A 20,812-nucleotide genomic window follows, 5' to 3' on the forward strand; every position below is an offset into this window, starting at 1 on the left:
TTAGCCTCACTGGCATCCCAAAGACTAAATATGTTACTAATTTCTGGGCTAGCATCCCCAAGCCATCTGCTGGTTTCTCCTCCACTGCATCATTAATTTGCCATGTTGCCATGATTGAGTCTCTGGTATGTTGGACCTTGAATATATGAAATGACTTCTTATACTGGCAAAATTCTTGAAAGCCTATTAAGAAACATGTGACATGGACAATGTACCAACCAACACTGCTATTAAGTTTACAATAATTAACAGGCAGCATATGAATATAAATTTTGAAAGGTATTTTCCTGTCAGATTTTAAAATAACCCTCCTGAAAATAGACTTCCAACGATGTATTACTTGTTTTAGACATAGAAAAATTTTTAAATGGATCAGGGGCAAAAACAGAAGATATTCACAAAGCCTATGGTTCTAAAGTTTTTATTACCATTCACCTCAAAATTTAAAAAAGATAATGCACCCATAAGAGACTTGCATACGATTTTAAAAAATACATTTAAAAAATCTTCCCTGTCTTCCAAATACTCAGATCCCCGAATCCCAGCTGCAGTAAGAGAGAGACAAAAACTGGATCGTTTTATTTTTTTTAAACCCTACGATTGTAAGAAATCTAAGTTTGGTAAAACTGACATAGTCCATGACCAAATACATACAATTCTTTCCTGAAATTCCTTTTTTATTACTATAAGAAAAATGTCCATCATGGATATATTTGTCCTTCATTTACATAGCTGTTTCTTGTTTTATAAGTTGCCCTAAGGAACTTCAAGTTGTAAAAATGAAAACTAAGGCAATAAATTTGGCCTGAATCACCTAGATATTTGGAATATGTTTCCTTAATTATAATTTCCAAGGGACAGACTTATTTCTGAGCCCCGAAATGATGTCTCCCTTTTGACTGACTGTTGAGAAGAGCAGAGCCCCTGAAAAGTCACAGATTTCAGTGCGTTATGCCTGACCAGAAACCTAAAGGCTGAACTAGTATTCCATGGAAACTTGCTGATATTAAGTGCAAAAACTGCACAGAGAGAGATCAAAGCTTGGGAAGTGTGTATCCCTGAGAGACTGATCAATTCTGATGGGACTATGGGAGTTCAGAACACCAAACTGGACTGACAGGATAGCTGTGAAGAAAAAAGGCACATGAGGGAGATATTGCACTGCAGGATGCTAAAAGGAAAGAGAACTCAGGAGAAGTTGAGTAAGACTGGAATGAACAGGCTGACGGTGTAAGGGAGATTTCTGGATTCCTGAGTTAAGAAACTGAGTCCCTGAATGAAAAGTTATTCAATGTTTGTTTGTTCTTCCTGTGAGCTGAGACCAGGGGATACCAGTTGAGTTAGCAGAACAAACAGCTATAAGAAGCTTTCATGGGAGAAGCGGGAGCGATGTTACTGGAGGGGAACAGTATAGCAATGTGGTTGGGAGCACAGACTTTGACAGAATCAGGTTCAAATTCAGGTACGGTCATGTAAATATTAGCTGTCATTCAGCAAGTCACTCAACCTCTCTAAGCCCCGGTTTTCCCTAACTGTAATATGTGAAATACCTTCAACTTCACGTTGTTGAAAAGATTAAATGAGGTAACTTATATAAAATACTTAGGACAGGTCCAGCACACCCACAAAAATAGAAGTTATTATTGTGCTTAGGAAATATAACTAGTAGTATGTTGGAGGCATGTTTGGAAAAAAATGGAAATCTAAGATATGAGCAAACTTCATATATATATGAGTTTGTGTGTGTGTGTGTGTGTGTGTGTGTGTGTGTGTGTGTATATATATATATATATATATGTTTTGCTTCAGGCTTCTCAATACACATATCCTACTACACCTGTAGTTTTGGTTGAATAGCTCCAAGGGCATTCTTCACTTTACAGAAATATGCCAAAAACCTGACCCAAGGCAGATAACTTGACGGTGAGATGTTACATTACAAAATGATTATTTTATTACAGGGTGCCTTGAAACTGTATGCTTCTTAACATAAAATAAATAAATTTACATACTTTTATGGATCCCTTCTATTGTGGAAATTGTAGTGACAGTCTCCCTGGTGATGTCAGAGGACCTGTGTTCTAACTCCAACACAATTTTGTGTGATAAATTGTTGGGGGTACTAAAAGTTCTAGTGCCAGTTCTATCTCAGAATCTGTGGACTCTCTGGCCCAGCCAATTCCAGAAGTCTAATGTAGGCAGTGAGAGAAGATGCGGTGGCAGCAGCTTCAAAGGTTTCAATAAGGGGCCAGTTAAAATTGTTAAAATTGTTATGAGTGGGTGGATGGGAGTAAAGCTGTGTATCTTACCACTCCTAAACTTCTAAAGACTCAGCCATTACTCAGAGGGCAAGTTTAACCACTGCTGGTTAATGTGGCTTTCTATAAAGGATAAAGTGCTAAATACAGGCAATCTTTGACTCCTGGCACTTCAACTATAGCTATGTGGTAACTGGAGCTGTGGTGGTGGGTTTAGAGGTGTTTGAGAATGAAATGACTACTTAACTGGTAGTGAGTTCCAAGTCAGTGGAGAGGTTCAGATAGAAGCTAGATGCTCATTTCTTGGGATACTTTAAAGTACCTGATAGGGGTTGGACTAAGATGACTTCTAAGGATGTCTTCCAGCTATATGGTTCCATGGTGAGCATCAATTCAATCACTTATAGCACTTATAACAAGAGATTGACCTTACGTTAACCTGCTTTCTAAAGTGTACTGGGTACACTGTCCCCTGGCTCAGTCTAACTCCAAGTGGCCTTAAACTACCCCTCTCACTACCAGTCAGCATCGGCAACTCCTACCAGCTCAAGCACACTGGCAGCGAGAGCAGTTGACAAACCTAAGCTAACAGAAGTAGACAGAAAGGGAAGAGAGTAAAAATGGTTCTCAGGATCGAGGAAAGTTGCTACAAAGTCATGAGCCTGGTTTCTGTTGATTTGCTTTGATGTGGCTTGCTAAACTACTGCTGAGAGCAATTTCAAAAGGGAGAGACAAACATGTAAAGCTAATCATTACAATCCAATATATTAAGTATTATAATAGAGGCCTGAACAAAGTGCTATGAGAACACAGAGACGGACCAGCTTTGCTGGGGAGTGTCTAGGAAATCTCAGAGGAAGTAATGAGCAAGCTGAGTCTTGAAGGATGAGTAGGAGTTGACTGGCTGGAAATGGAGAGAGGTGTGGTTGGCAGAGAAAAAAAAATGTTCAAAGCCAGAGAGACACAAAAGACTACACTTGGCAAGTGGTGAATAACTGTGCATGGCTGGAGTGTGAGGTTAGGGTCTCTGATGCTCTGCTTTTTAAGAAGGATGGGAATAGGAGATGGGGGGAGAGGCAGGGGCAGACAAAGGATGGTGGCACTTTAGAACATTAACTTTATTCTGAGTGAAATACAGGCTTTGAAATGACTCTAATTTTACTCTAGACAAGGTGGGTAGACAGAGGGGGCGCTTCTTGTCTCGGGTATAAGGATTAACAATAACTGAGGAGAGTTTAGTCATGCCAGTGGGTACGTCTGTGCCCATATTGGCTGACGGGGTAAGTGAGCTGCTCTGAGCAGTAACAAAAGCTATGAAGAGGACGATGCAACAGCATGGGAGGGCACAGATGCTTAGACAGTAGACACACACCTTAGTGAGCTGATACATGAGGCACAGGAACATCTCAATACACCAGAGATGACAACCTTAAATGGCAGCCTTTTCAAAAAAATGTCTTTTAAAAAGAGCAATTACATTTTATAACATGTCCTTATAACCTTATGAATTTAACAGTCATCCTTTCACCACTGAAGTGCTTAGGAGTTGCTTCAGCTGAAATCCACTGTTATCTGGGATGACTCCCATCCCTAGCCACTACTCTTTATTAGAGGTGGAAATTCAGGAAAAAGGAACTAATACACAATTTCTCCAGGCTGCTCTGAGGCCAGGGATCCAAACAGAGATCTCCCCTTTTGTCCACAGCAATTTTCAGGCCTGTTGAAACCCAACCTGTGTTCTCAGTCCCACCGCTACTCCAAAGAGCTCTTTTTCCAATGTCACATTGGCTCTCTTCAGAGAGCTTGTGAAAAGAAACTAACATTTTTAACATTCTCTTAGTTTTCTTTGAGATTCAAAGCAATTATTATTAGACTTACTATTAACTACTTCTGAGACAGCTCAGTTTGGGGTACTCCAAATGTAGCATGTTTCATATGCTGAGACAATGCTGAGGTTTGGGGTGTGGTACTGGATCATCCACATGCTCTTACCTGAGGCCCCTTATAATCCACTGCCCAGGGTCTAGGGTGCAGGCTGTGAGTCAGAGCAAAACAAAATGAAGTGGTCCAAATAGGGATTAAACCTGTGACCTCATTAGCAGTGGAAGTCTAACCACAGTGTATGGTTATTTACTGCTCTTCATAATATTGCAATGCAGCTCCACTCATTTAAAAGGCTTATTAGCAGCCTTCTCCCTACCTAGGTAAGCAAATCAATCCCCCTTAGCCAAAGAGCAACAGAAGGCCATCTTAGAAGAATGGCTTAGGTTTAAAGCAGCCTGAAGAATTTTTTTTTTTGTGGTACGCGGGCCTCTCACTGCTGTGGCCTCTCCCGCTGCGGAGCACAGGCTCCGGACGTGCAGGCTATGGCCATGGCTCACGGGCCCAGCCACTCTGCGGCATGTGGGATCTTCCCGGACCGGGGCACGAACCCGTGTCCCCTGCATCGGCAGGCGGACTCTCAACCACTGCACCACCAGGGAAGCCCAGCCTGAAGAATTTTTAAGAGAGATCCTCTTTCCTCCCATCTTTAGTGAAGTGGTAACCTTTTAAATCAGCTTTGTGGAACATATAAGTCAGTCCTGAAAGTAGCCGGGTATAGGAATGGGAAGTTGAGTTCTGGGCAATCCCTTTAATTAAAGCTTCTGAAGGATTTATTTTATGGCTTTTTCTGATCTTCTCTTTCACCACTAGAAAGGACACAAGAGTTGGCACTTCAATGAATAAATGTTAAAAATGAGGCTTAAATATGGGATATAACCTGCTAACCTAATTTGAATGATGAAGCCTATACTTTCGATATATTTATTTACAAGATAGCTTCGTGAGCTGAAGTAAAATTGTAAAACTAATAGAAAAGTTTTCTGAACATGAGACCAACTGTAAATCTATACTTTATGAATCTAATGTACTCTCTTCACTTTTAAATTTTAAACATACTAAAAATGTACATTTGATATTAACAATAATTAGAGCTACATTCTCAATAGAAGGTGTTAAATACCAATTTTCACCTTTAAAAATCCTTAGCACCTATGAAATTCTTATTCCAGTAGAACTTTTTTTAAGTTACCATTTGTCCATGCCTACTTTATTTGTTATATAGTATGGGTGTTTTAATTTACTTTGTTAACAAGAAGCAGCTCAGAAAATGTAGCTCTTTAGAACAAGACATACTGAATGTTTACTCTTTATTTAAAAAGTGAGAGAGAATGTAAAAAAATCTGGAAATTGTTTCTAAGACAAATATATTTATAATGCAAGATAAAAGGCTAACAAGTGTTTAGGCTTTAAAGAACACCAAATTGTTATCAATAATGAAAAGGAAATGTTTTCCAAAGTCTACTACTTTGGATATCCACATATGAGGTAGTTGAAAGTTTTGGGGAAGGGCAAAGATCACAGAGGAGGGCTGTTTCTTTTGCCTTTTAAGGAAATCTTTTAAAAAGCATTTGCTCATGCTCATAAAATAATAGCTGAAAATTTAATATTAAACTGCTGCACAAAAACCTCAACATTCAATTATTTTAGAGTACTCAAATTACTAGCAACATTGTCCCCTAGAGTGGTAAGAGTATATTATTTGCATGATATTCTAGAATGAACAGCCGCCTTGAGCATATACATTGGTGTGAGCATCTTATTCTTCCAGAACACTAAGATACAAATCTGTTCTCTTGTTCGTTCAGGCCCTAATGACTCAAATACTTCAGACATTTATAAGTAGACCCAATGTTTATTTTTTAAATGTTCAGACAAAAGTAAATATATTGTTAAATGCCTATGGTATGATTTTAGACCACATCTAATATGATAATAATTTCATACAATATTTGTGCTCTAACTTATCTTTACCACTTCATCCTTCATCAGAAAAAATGAAGAATATCTCAAGCAATGATTCTCAGGAAAGGAGGTAGATATCAGTTTACTGGACTGACACAAAATATGAATTTATTTTAATGGGACAAGAGGAAAGTGGAATCTAAACTGTTAACTTTTAATTTTCTTCATTTGCCAAGCATCAGGCCATAATCCAACTGGTTCTAGATATTCTTTGGTGAAGAGTGTGTGTGTGGGTACTCCGTTTCTGAGGTTTTATTTTTTTCCATAGCAAGTTCATTCCCCCTCCCTTCAAAATATGTGTTAGTAAAATCTCTCAAAACACCCAATACCTTATATGTGGTCACTTTGATAATAATAATTTACACACATCCCTGTAATCTGGACTTTTTTTTTGTCCACGTAGGATAAAAACAAACCAAAAAGTGGTATAGTGTTCTGCTTTTACTCAAAGTGAAGTAGGGATGGACCAAATAAAATAATTTCATAAATTGCTTTAAATACATTTCTGCTTTTATTACAGATGTAGAATATCTGTTCATCCATTATCACCACCTCTGACTTTTTGGCGAAAGTCACTCTCTACCTAGGACTGTAATTATTTATATAGCTTATCTCTCCTACTACATCATAAACTCCTAAGGCAAAATTTAGACTAGATTTACAGGATGAACTGTTTAAACATAATTAAAGGGAGAAAGAGCAAAGGGGTAAGGTTTAGAGTTAGATATAAGAATAGGGTCACAGCCGCATAGCACAGGGAGATCAGCTCGGTGCTTTGTGATCGCCTGGAGGGGTGGGATGGGGAGGGTGGGAGGGAGGGAGATGCAAGAGGGAGGAGATATGGGAAAGTATGTGTATATATAGCTGATTCATTTTGTTGTAGGGCGGAAACCAGCGCACCATTGTAAAGCAATTATACTCCAATAAAGATGTTAAAAAAAAAAAGAATAGGGTCAATTTCCTGTAGTTTACCCTCTCCTTATGAAACACAGAAACCAAGAGCTCTGACAGGGCAAAAACCCATTTTCAGCTTCTCTCACGCCTTCACCTTTTTCAGACGGCGTTTTCGGATTTTCTACCCAAAGGCATTGTGCCTGTGGCTCTTAATCAAAGCAGCATAGGGATTCCAAGTAGAGACTCTGAAAATCTGAAAGATGTGATAAGGAACTAGAATCTGATATACTCACTACACTTAATTTCTGTGGCAGTAGGTGCTATATGAATTCAGATAATTCTCTGTAACTCAGGAGTCATCACCCATACTGGGAATGGTTCTTGCTCTTTGGTTTCTCCTGGCCAGTTTTTGGCCACATCTCTGCACATTAGCACAACCACGGGATAATGAAGGAGTGCATGAACTAGCGGCTAAAATCAAGATTCCAGGACTCCACAGATTATATTTAGCTGTGCTATTCTATGGATAGTTTCGAGTAAAAGGCATGTAACAATCTAGGTTCCAAACTACACCTCAAATTAAATGCTTATGAAATCTGACAAACAATTTCTCATTTGGTAATTTATACACTGAAACTAACAAATTAGGTATACCTTTTAGGACTCAAGCCATGCCACCTTTTGTAAAAGGCAACAAAATGTAGATTGTAAATTAAGATAAATAATTTTGCATAGTGTTTTTGATAGATCTAATTTCTCTCTCCAAAAAGCATATTTTAGCCAGGAGCCTTGCCGCAGACACTTGCCAAAAACAGTCTGGCCTTAACATCTCCAGAATGAGCTTCGCTGACAAGAGTGTACAGTCAGAAGTGAGTGACTCATGTACAGCTTTTCTTTTCATAAGAAAAATCAATCCGGCTGATATTACCGTGAGGAGTAGGGGGAGTTGGCTTAAACTAATTATTCACAGTAAGCCAAGTCTAGTTACCTAAAATAATCAAGAAAAAGAATAATCACAAAATAGTCCGCCCTGAGGTGGAAAATATAATTATGCTGCTTTCAGTGGTTTTAAACTCATACTGCTTTAGAAAAATGCCAGATTACAACACCAAAATATAAAAGCAAACTTGGTTTACAATGAATCTAGTTACCCAAAAGTACCCAATCTAGCCAGGACCTTTGAAAGTAATAAAGTAGGTCTGTTAGCTATTTGCAGTATCCCAAAAAGCCTAATAGTAAGTGAACATTTGTAACATGTAAACAAACAATCATCCTCTCTCCCTCATCCCCCCCTACACACACACACACACACACACACACACACACACACACACACACACCCTTACCTCACTCTCACACACACAAAAAAACACATCACCTTTTACGTGGTCACCCTATTCCCTAGAAAGAACAAACCTCCCTTACTATTTTCTCAGAATTAAGCAGTGCAACAAAGTGGCATAGTTCTGAATCAAGCTCCAGACACTGCCTGCACCTGCATAATTATTTCATTGCCAAGACGGCTAAGAACAACCAAGTAAAGGGGGAAGAAAGGAAAGACAGTCTTTTAAGCATGATGATAGGTCGTATTCGTGTTTGATGAAATAAGAACACATCTATCAATCGCTTACATATTCTAGAAAAAGTACTATCAACTTGAATTTACGTAAAGAAATAGACCTAATACAATGGAATATTACTCAGCCATAAAAAGAAACGAAATTGAGATATTTGTAGTGAGGTGGATGGACCTAGAGTCTGTCACACAGAGTGAAGTAAGTCAGAAAGAGAAAAACAAATACCGTATGCTAACACATATACAGGGAATCTAAGAAAAGGTCATGAAGAACCTAGGGGTAATACGGGAATAAAGACACAGACCTACTAGAGAATGGACTTGAGGATATGGGGAGGGGGAAGGGTAAGCTGGGACAAAGTGAGAGAGTGGCATGGACATATATACACTACCAAACGTAAAACAGATAGCTAGTGGGAAGCAGCCGCATAGCACAGGGAGATCAGCTCGGTGCTTTGTGACCACCTAGAGGGGTGGGATAGGGAGGGTGGGAGGGAGGGAGACGCAAGAAGGAAGAGATATGGGAACATATGTATATATATAACTGATTCACTCTGTTATAAAGCAGAAACTAACATACCATTGTAAAGCAATCATACTCCAATAAAGATGTTAAAAAAAAAAAGAAAGAAATAGACCTACACTTCACTGGAAAATTATTAACCAAGATTTTAAGGAATTTTCTTTGACTGAGATGTTTGTGTTCATCTATATTAATTGTAATTCTCCTCTTTATAAAACTATATAATCTAAGTACTAAAAAAGAGGAAACAAATTTGTCTTTGCTTTCTAACATGTAAAAGCCACTAATGCAACTAGCTTGATGAGTACTAGAAATTATTCTTTTTCAAGTGGGACAAAGAATATTTCTACCTTGAAGTTTTGACCACTAATAAATACACTAATCTGTGAACTTTAATTTCACCATGGATAAACTTCTATCAATAATTCTGAGCTCTCCATCCTGCTTCTTATTTGCTATAATCTTTCCTGCTTTTACTCAGGTCAAGGAAATAATAGTCTATTTAATAGTTCAATGTGGTAATTCTCACAAAGTTTTCCTGCTACCTACACAGAAACTATGTATTTTTACAATTGGGAGAAATCCTCAGCCTACTTATAAGGTCTTATTCCAGTCTACAATAAATCAAAATTTCAATTAGGAGAACATAAAACTTGACTATGACAAGTATTTTAATTTTAAAACAGTATATTTATACATAAAACCTTAATCCAGGATAGGCATTTCATTTAAAAAGTACCTGGTCATTTTTTACATTTAGGTTTTAGAGATTAAGGGACCACAAACAAACTAGATCATTATCCTCTATAAAATGGTTAGCTTTTTAAAAAAGAAAGGGTACTCATACGGATTTTTGCACGCCCATGTTCATAGTAGCATTATGTGCAATAGTCAAAAAGTAGAAGCCACCCAAGTTTCCATGCATGGATGAATGGACAAACAAAATGTGGTAGATACATACAGTGGAATATTATTCAGCCTTAAAAAGGAAGGAAATTCTAACACATGCTACAACGTGGACGCACCTTGAAGACATTATGCCAAATGAAAATGAGCCAGTCACAAAAGGACAAGTACTGTATGATTCCACTTTTGTGAAGCACCTAGAAGAGTTAAATTCATAGAGACAAAGTAGAATGATGGCTGTCAGGGGCTGGGGGAAGGGGAAATGGGGAGTTAGTGTTTAGTGGGTACAGAGTTTCGGTTGGGGAAAATGAAAAAGTCCTGGAGATTTATGGTGGATGGTTGCACATCAATGTGAATGTACTTAGGGCCACAGAATTATACACTTAAAATTGGTTAAAGTGGTAAATGTTATGGTATGCATATTTTACAATAAAAAATAAAGAGTATAGCTGGGTAACATTATGAAAACTGAATAATAATCTATCTAGTCACAGATGAAGACAGTGAGTAACCAGATATCCTAATTTTTTTAAAAAAGACACCTATACCTGATGAGTCTTTAATTTCACTGTTTATTTTTTGTTTTGCTCTCTCCTTCCCTTTTATCCCAAATACCCTAAGTTCATTTGATTCCATTTATAAGTTTTATGATTTATAGGTTTTAAGACCAGACTCCAAGAATCACCAACTATTATGTTCGGAAGAATTGTATTCCTCTTGAAGTCTAATCCATTATTTACATGTAGCCAAAGAACACAATTTCATACCATACAGTAGTACATTTTTGTAATAAGCATTATCCTTTTCTACAGTATTAATCCAAGTCAATTTTCTTCTGACTAGTCTATGCAACCCTGAGTTATATACTTTTTATGATCCCATCTATGGATTTTCTGGAATTTAAAATAATGTTCTAAAATTTCAGTCTTAACTGCTAACTAGAATTTTTGAAGAATTATTGACCCATGATTAAACAATTTATAGGAACCTGCTTTCAAGTTCATTATTTTCACCATGAAGCTACAAAACATATATTCTCAGAAAATTTTATTTTATCTTATCTTAAATGTAGTAGTTAAGAGCTTGGACTTTGCAGTCAGATGGCCTGGGTTTGAATCCTGTTTCTACCACTAACTAGATGTGTGAGTGGGTGTATTAGTTAAATTATCTAAATCTCAGTTTCCTCATTTTTATAATGTGGATATTAATACCTAAGAGTTGTTGTGAGGACCATGCATATAAAGTCTCCTCTGCAGTGTCTGACATGTAGTAACTTCTTAGTAAATGGTAGCTAGTAATACCACTAATAACAACAGCATGTAGAAATGATAAGTGCCCTATGGGACTGAAAAACATTATACTGCAACTTTTTAAAATGATGCCACAGTTTTGACTCTAAAATGAATCCAGAAAAAAGAGCAACTGTATATTTTAAGACTTGTTTTTCTTTGTTCGTCTCTTCCAAATAACTTCATTCTTATTATCATATTAAGCAAAAGAAATGAAGCCAAACAAAAATGAGAAGACCAGGTACATATATGTGTATATACACACACAAACACACATACCTCTCTAATGTGCTGTATACAATTTCAGGAAATTGTAGAGAAACATGGGGGAAAAAGCTGAAAAGTAAACAGGAAGAGCCATAGACTGCACCTGTATATGTACAAATACAAATGTAGGCAAATTTCTAAGTCCAACTATTTGAATGATTCATTCAGAATCATATTATTGTCAGAAAAAATATACTATAATTCTTCTGGTAATTGCCCTAGGAGACAGATTCACAAGTCCAGAAAAACTGGATATTTTCATCCCTTTTTATCAATGTAAGGCAAAAGAATTTCATATTTTAAGTAAAAACAAATTGCTACTATAGTTACCACTACTAAGGATTTCTAAAGTATATAATATTTGATACTGGGATTTCTGCCACAATTTCACTTGAAAGTACAAAGGTTTTCTATACTATCAATTCAGGCTCCCCAACTATAAAGAAAAATGGAAATTTTATAACATACTTCTGTTTCTGAAAATGTGTTCCTTGGAGCACTAATGGCATAAGACACGAGGGTGGGAGGATAAAAGGGTTCTGAAGTCAAAAAAGTCTGGGAAATGCTGCATTCCGTATCCCTCAGAGATTCACCACACTATTAACATAAAAGGTTCTGAGAAACCCTGCAGTGAGCAGAGCTGTTTAAATTTGTTTAACTCGTGTTCCCAAAATTTATTTGGCCATAGAACTCTTTTTTCAAGCAATACCAAGGAAGTGGTATTCCTCATAACAACTTATTTTAGGAAATATCTAATAAATTGCCTTTGATTAGCTATTTAAAATGTAATTTCATATGCACCTGTCGTGGCAGAATTTGCTAAAGTCCCAAAATGAGTCCATGGTATTTCGTGTCAGGGAAAAAAAAATCTAACACGCCTAGACTTATAATTGTACTATCTTTAGTAAGTTGTAGTTATTTCCAGAATGTGTGCTTCAACCCCCTTTCTGCCTAATTATTATTTAATCAAGTCCAAACACCCCATTTCTAATACCTGTGAAAACCTAAGAATGAACATGACCCTCCAAGCCTTTCCTTTTCTTGCTGGGCTTCAGCGTAAGCTAAGAAAATCCTGTAGCTGTGAGCTACATCTTCAAATATAAGAATACTAAACTCAGTTGCCAGCATTTTATTAACTGGTGCTATGAGCAGCATTTGTGCAATTCTATAGTAAAATAATGAATCTTCCACAACATTAATCCTGAAGCAAAGCAGTGACTGATTATTACTTCATTCCCCTGACATCTCCCTAATACTCCTATTAAGTATGTAGAACAAAGTACTATAATTACTACTTTATCTATTGGAGATTGAGCAACTTGCCACAAGTACCAATAGTCAGCAGGGACCAATTTCTTGTTGGACAGACACTGTGCATATTACAACTATAGAAACTGTATCAGATAATCACCCTGAAATATGAACAAAAACAGGAAATTCCTTTGCTAATAGCTTATTATTTAAGGAATTTTCCTCTTTTGAAATAATTTTGGAACACAATTTGTTAGAAATCTAAACTTGAACCAAAAAAATCTGATGGCATGCTAGATAGCTTTTTGTGAGTTCAGAAATTAAGAACAAAGTCTTAACAACTGTAATGAGGCATTCATTACTTTGTCCTTGTGTTGGATGAAACAAAATAAGTAAGCTGCAATTAATTCTGGGTAAAGTGTGAATGTGAATGATTATGCTGCCAGGCTGTTGCATCACTTTCTTCTTAGGTTCTCCCTTCAATTCCAAAAGTACATAAAAGTGTAACAAAATGTGTGAGATGGAACAGACATCAACAATTTTTTTAAAGCCTAACAAAGAAGACACAATGACTATTATTATGGAAATAATACATTTAAGTAACCCATAGATATTTGGTCATTGATTTTCAAGTTATACAAAATAAGATGGCCACTGAAAGAAAAAAAAAACACTTTAAGACATCTATGGCAGAATACATGTAATCACAGTATTTTATGTTATGATAATATATATCAATAACATTTTATCAGAGACAAGGCAAATGGTCGAAGAGAAGAAAAAAGTCTGACATGAAAGGAGTCAAGAATGTTGACAGTTCAGGAAAGAAAAAGGAGTTAAAGTATCAGGTTCAAGTTTCTTAAGTTTTTTTCTTTTTTTTTAAATGTAGAAGCAGAGGTAACAAAAATTGGTCTTCACCTGGTAAGTGTGTACTCCCTGAGTCCTGAATGCAAATTCATGGCAGAAAAAGTACCTATGCATCCACGCAATCTTTTGTCTCGACCAATCTTCCATGTTACAAACAGTGGGCTGTAATGGAAGATAAAAATAGGGTAAATCAATCAATTCAATTAAGAGTTGTTGAATATTTACTATATCAAGGTTAGGTGCCTGAGCTATAAAGACCAGAAGACAGGCCCTCGGGGGCTTAGCATCTAGCCCAGTAGGACTGCATTTAGCAACAATTATAGCTATGCTGTATTGAATGTATTCTATATGTCAGAAAGCCCAATAAATGGTTTTAACAGATTATCTATGTTAATCCTCATCAACAACTCTAGGAGGCTGATACTATTACTAACATTCCTATCTTACAGATGAGGCAGTCCCACAGTTAATACATCATGAAGTAGGAACTCAAAACCTGGCCAATCTTGACTACAGAGCCATTACTACCTCATTCCTCATTTAAACCTCAAGTCACTGATTGATTCCTGAGTCTAGTCTAGAAAATCAGGGGAAAAAATAAACAGATTTAATAAATACTTACTGAATGTATGGGGGGGGTGTACAAAGCACTGTGAAAGGTGCTACTGGAGATACACAGTTGCCTAAAACATAGTCTTTGCTCTCTGGGAGCCAGTACAGGAGGAGGGCATGTTCACAGCCAACTAACGTACAGGAGGAGGGCACGTTCACAGCTAACTAACACAAGGCAAAAGGAAGTAAGTGCTATAAGCCATGTCCAAAATGCCATAAATTAAGCTGCTGGGATAGGAGAAAATTTCAGTGAGTTTGTTCATCTTCAGCTTGGCCTAGAAGAACGAGTAGGGTTTGGAGAGGTGAAGGACAACAGCAAATATTAACAAAGTAATACTCTGAAACCAGAAAGTTTATCTTAATTTTCAGATAAAATTATTGCCAATAAATACAATCATCAAACATCAAAATATCAATTATAATAAAATGGCAACAAGAAAATAATTTAGTTGTTTTGACTGTTGTTGTTTTAAGAAGGGTAATATAGTTTTAAATGAAGTTTAATACAGTAGATGTCTGGATTCTGCAGCAAAGCACTGATAGTCTCAATTAATGGTTACGTTTAAAAGCAATTCGTTTCTAAACTGAAGCAACTTTGTCAGATTTTATGAGATAAATTAATTTATACATTTTAGGACATTTTGTAAAAAGATTAATACCCTACAGTTGGGGATGGTTCCTGTTAATATGAGTATTCACAGTATTATTGGTAAAATATAATACACTTCTGCTTTCTAAAAATTAAAATTTTGGGGGGATATACCGTATGTCATATATCTCTTATAATATGCTGTTAAGTTGGAGAACACATTCTTTATTTAAAGTACTCTCTAATCAGTCATCAGCAGTTGGGGAAAAAGTTCAAGTACTTCAATCACCCACCTTGAACATTTAAATTATGCTGTGTTCTGACAAGTAACCACAATGGCAGACAGGTTCCCAAATAAATAATGCAAACCAGGGGACAGTACTAAGAATTACCTCCTTCCAAGAGCCAAATAAATGCCCAGAGGCATTGAAAAAGATGACTAAGTACAAGGCCAAGCTTTGTCAATGTTAGTATTCACATGCTGGATGACCGACACTAAAGGCCCTAAAATAAAAAGCAAAACGTAAATTCCAGGGTTTTTTGTTTTTGTTTTGCTTTCTACATCATATATACTATCTTATAACTTGAGACAAGATTCTAATGCTCCAGCTGAAATTTTTCTCTAATTGCTCCTGACTAGTAGTTGATCAGGAAGATAAGTATTAGATGGGATCACTTTCTCACCAATTCTTCTATTACTCATATAAATACTAGTATCCTAAAATTCACACACGTTATCTTTAAAGATGAATTTCACCTCTTCATTTTTCACCTTCTGATTTGGTAGAGTCAACGTCAGCAACCAGTAAATGGACAGTAAGAGGTCAATCCTTGCCCATAGCAATGCCTATACAAAAGAGCTGTGTGTAAGACAGGTCCCTTGGCAGATTCAGAACAAAGTGAATTGTACTGTAACATATATATATATATATATATATATATATATATATATATATATATATATAAAACATGTCTTTAAAATACCATTGATGGTTTCTCAATAACACAGAACTAAATTGTATATTCTCCTCCTCAGTGACTTGAGTGGAAACCTAAAAGTATGAGTGAATTCATTTCCTATCAAAAACATAGAAGTCATTTACAAGTACTTTACCTTCAATCCTCTTGTTTATCCCACTAAAATAGATATGTACGCCATTCTTACTATAATCCTGTCTATTCAAGCAAACATTCAAAATTTGTAGAGTAAATTAAAAAAGAACACCATTAAACACTACACTATGAAATGTGTTGGAGGGCATTCAAACACATAGTGGGAGAAATTATACACAGTTTCTTATTAGGCTATGCTATGACTGATGAAGGGATGATTCACTCAGAGGGTAGGGTGCTAGAGGATAAGCTGCATTTTGCCAGGCACTCGTGGCCTGCATCTTGCCAGGCACTCCATAATAAGATGTAAAAGTACACAACACTTTCAGGGACCAGGAAGTAGTCTGCCAGTCTTGATAACTTGTTATTGTCTCTTCCAGATTTAACATTCTATGAATTTTAGGCACTGTTGAGTATATGTTCTCAAGAGCCCTCATAAGAGGTAGAGCAGATACAGAATCATCTGTACTCTCCCTGTTCCTTACCTGCCCCAGGAAACATCCTCTTTGGGGGTTGGTATTGCAGGGAAGTATCTGTGTCAAAGATGGGAGGGATTGCTACTTGACAACCCCACTGTGTTTAGGACAGATGCCTGAAGATGGAAGAAATCAGACTTTTAGTAGACAGAATAAAACTATTCCTTCAAAATCTGGGACTCTAATTTTTCATTTGCAAATGCCCATCCAATGTCTTTTATAAAGAACATGTATATGGAAATTAAAAAAACCCAAAATATCTAAAAGCAATACTTAATGGGGAAAAGAACTTAGGAAGTTAAGCATTTTAAAGTAGACTGAAACAGAATAAACACCACGGAGCATGAGAGATTGTATCTTGTGTGTGATAACTACTTTACACAGGGCAATGATTATGGGAACATTCAATACATATCATCTAAACATAGCAACAAAGGTTTTTCTTTTCCCAATACACAGAGGGAAGAAATAGGCAATTTCATTCTTAAATGTTGTTATTAAAACATGTATGAGTTCACAAAAGGACATAAGACATCAGCATAATCAGAGACAGATCAAAGTAGAAAAAGGGATTTGAGCCTGTTGAGAGGAGCTGATTACTCAATGACAAGGAAATAAGGAAAACAGTTCATAGTAAGACAAAAAGTGAATGTTTTTGGAAAATACTTTTACCGTATGGTTTGAGGCTACCTATATATATTGAAGAAATACTACAAACCAGAAAGGGGCTCAAAATGAAATGAAATATTAATGGAAATGTTTATCTGAAGGTAACCAGACATAGCTTTTTAAGGAATTTTCCCACTTCTGAACAGTTTGTGCCACTATGTTCTGAGAAATGTTTGGAGGAAAGTAAACTCTCTCCATTTTTCCAAGTCTGTAGACAGGAACAGGAAATAACCACCTAATCTAGGTAAATCTTCCCTGCCAACTGGCAGCCAGTACTATCAGGTCAATAGTAGCTCTCAGGGGAAATGTAGTTGCACGGAATCAGCAAAAGTCCAGAAAAGCAATGTAAATCTGAGCAGGATACTCCCCAGTCTAAGCTGCGTGCCACTTCCTATGCCCCCCTTCTGAGACTATTCTATTGATGCAGACCAGGAAAGATTAGAAATATGTTTGTGGGAGAGGGGTACAACTATGAAAAAGGTGTATTTACTTAATTTTTTAACCATAACTCCTATCTCCCCTGCCATACCAAGGCAAATACAGGTTAAAAATACACTTAGACATTAGCAAGCCCCTACTCCGGCAATTTGCTCTTCTTTAGAATGAGATTTGTAGGCGGTAACATTAACAACACAATGTCAATCCCCACCAATATACTAATTACTTTAACAGGGGTATTCAACAAAGTTATTTATATTGTAGGTAGATACAGGAAAAGAGAGAAGTCCTCTAGCTTCGTTCTTTTCTTCTGTCATCAAATAATGGTTGCTTTTCAACTGAACTCAGGTTCCTCACCAACTCTGTTCAAAAAATCCAACTGTATTACTCATAACATCCAACTCAATACCATAATTCCACAGTATCTAGAAGCTCAGAGAAACACAGAAATGGCAGAGTCTTCCCTCCACAACCAGGTTAAAACCTTTCATGTCCTATTTCAACACAAACAAGCTATATATCTCATTTCCAGACTATATAAACAACTGATTCAATTTGTAAAAATATACTCAATTATGGTTAAATCCTATATTAGTCTGTTCGAGCTGCCATAACAAAATACCACAGACAAGGTGGTTTAAACAACAGAAATTAATTTTCTCGCAGTGCTGGAGGATAGGAAGTCGGAGATAAAGGTTCCAGTACGGTTCTGTTTCTGAGAGCTCTCTTCCTGGCTTGTAGATGGCTGCTTAGTCTTCGCGTGGCCTTTCCTCTGAGCTTCGGAAGGAGAGCGAGCATCCACATGAGCTCTCTAGTATCTCTTAAAAGGACACTAATCCTATTGTATCACAGCCCCATCCTCATGACCTCATTTAACCTTAATTATCTCATTATTGGCCCTATCTCCAAATACAGTCACATTAGGGGTTAGGGTTTCAACATATGAATATTGTGGGGACACAATTCAGTCCATAGCAAATCGCTAACAAAAACTTTAGCACACAGTTCAAAGTTTACGTAATAAGGTATCTAAGGTTATTAGCTGAAAGAGCTTTTAAGAGATTAAAAGAAGAGACTCTATTTCCTCTTCATTTTACAGGTGAAAACCAAAAAGCTATCTAGGCATAGTGTAGGGTCAACTGGTTAGTGTTAGAACCTGGCTAGTTCTCCAAAATTTCTCACTACTGATTTAATTTTTTAATTAAAATTGTGAGTAGCAAACCTAGATGTCTTCTAAAATAACAGTGAATAGGAATACCCCATGAACACTACACAGTACCACCTAGGTGAGCCTAAGCACAAATCTCCTTTTCCTCCTCCTCCTCCTCTCAGAAGGGGAAAGAGAAATTAGCTGAGAAGATAACAGGACAAACTGGAAACACTGGATCGGCCTAGAAACACTAGACCCAGTTTGCAAGCTTCTATACCATTCCCATTAGAAGCCCATACCAAAATCTGACATTTTATCTTTGATGGCCTCCCAACACCCTTTCTCACTCCCTTGCAACCTTCATTTTTTCCTATTGCTTAGCCAGCCTTCATCAAACTTAGGTGTTCTAATACCTACAAATTTCCACCAAATCAAAATTCCCATTTACCATTGGTTAACAACTATTTAGCTAGGTGCCGATCTGATTGTTTAAGTAATTCGTATTATTTAATGAGGCTTTTGAATGAATGAATGAATGAATCATTAATGAATGAACGATGCTTAACTCTTTCAGATAATTTGAAATTCAAATTGATAGGAAGCCCTGAAAGGAGAGGAATAGAAGGAGGTATACGGTTGGTGGGTGGGAAGAGAAGGTAAGGTTCCAAAACATTTTACATTTTCTCATCTACACCAATCCTTTACTGCAGGTAAGGAAAATACATTATATCACCATTACAGCCTTATACCACACTCCTCCCTCCAACCTTTGTAACTAGCCTGTATCCCATGGGGCTCAGGAAAATAAGGAGACACTCCTTAAACAGACAGCATGAGTTGGTACAGAAGACCACAAACACCTGAAAGTGGGAATCAGGAATTACCAATCTTTCACTACTTTTCTCTGCCTGGTGTTCCCAGAAATTCTATCATAGCAGCGTTATATTTATATATATTATACATACAATGCTAATTTAACTGGCAAATGCCAGAGGAAGAGAGGCAGTCTAAAAGTCTTGCAGACGACTGGGAAGGCTGAGTGTGTGTGTGTCTTGTAAATCAAGGGTAATCACCACCGACACACAAACAGCCAAATCACAAGCATACTTTAAAGGATTACCTTGATTCTGCCAATTTTTGAACTGAAAGAACCATTTCTTCCTTTTAGCGAGACCAAATCAACAGTTTTCAGTAAACTAAAAAAAAATATCAGTCTCAGGCTTGATAAATTGAGATAGTCTCATTATTATTTTCATTTTTAAAGCCCCAAATTAGATGAGAACGGCAGTGCATTGGGAAAAAAAATACTACATTTGCACATATTTTCTCTTATTAGTTTACACTGCAGTGTGTATTAAATTTAATATCTGGTAGCACTTGAAGGATGAAATAACTATGTGCTTTCTTCTGATAATAGGAACAAATCATAAATCTTTATTATCTGAAAATCTAACTCATAAAATAAATTTTAAATGACAAATTGCTATCGATTTCCAAAATGAAATAATTTCTATTTGGAATTCCTATTCTGAAACCATTTGTTCAAAGAGCTTTAAAGTTTGAGACTCAGCCTTAACTATGAAAAGAATTAATTATTTTAATATAAAACAGACCAGGCCAAAAAAGATGACCTTGTACTGAAGTCCTAAGATTTCTGAACTCAATATAAGCAAAAGTAAGAGAACTAGGGGAACTAGATCCAGGGGTTTTAGAATGAATGGTGATTGATACAGTCAACTTTCACTTTTTTTATGCCATTAAAAACTTCTGGAACTGTGTTTTGGTACTTCCATTTGATCATTTATATGCCGGATGATCAAGGAATTCATAACACTTAAAACAAAACAATGAAAACAACTAAGGATTTTGTTGTTGTTGTTGTTTTGGTTTGGTTTAGGTTTGTCCCTATATCTTACCTCCCCAGCGAATGACCCATCTTCTACCATCCTTTTGTAGGAAATAAATATGCTGATTGATTTAAACACTAATATAAAAACAGGACTCCCCTGGTGGCACAGTGGTTAAGAATCCGCCTGCCAATGCAGGGGACACGGGTTCGATCCCTGGTCCGGGAAGATCCCATGTGCT

General features: G+C 36.7%; 1 protein-coding gene across 5 annotated transcripts in view; it reads right to left on the minus strand.

Moving 5' to 3' along the window:
* Positions 1-20,812, minus strand: part of AMMECR1 (Alport syndrome, mental retardation, midface hypoplasia and elliptocytosis chromosomal region gene 1) — a 113,177-nt gene that overhangs the window by 47,749 nt on the left and 44,616 nt on the right. For all 5 annotated transcript variants that reach the window (XR_003796338.1, XR_003796339.1, XR_003796337.1 and 2 more), the window contains exon 2: positions 13,729-13,839. Coding sequence is in view for 2 of the 5 variants with exons in the window: in XM_029240312.1 (XP_029096145.1) it covers positions 13,729-13,839 (111 nt within the window). In the remaining 3 variants the exon portion in view is untranslated. The remainder of the gene's footprint in view (positions 1-13,728; positions 13,840-20,812) is intronic.

This window comes from Monodon monoceros, unplaced genomic scaffold, assembly GCF_005190385.1.
Source record: "Monodon monoceros isolate NGI ecotype Baffin Bay Population unplaced genomic scaffold, NGI_Narwhal_1 Super_Scaffold_22, whole genome shotgun sequence".
Lineage (NCBI taxonomy): Eukaryota > Metazoa > Chordata > Mammalia > Artiodactyla > Monodontidae > Monodon > Monodon monoceros.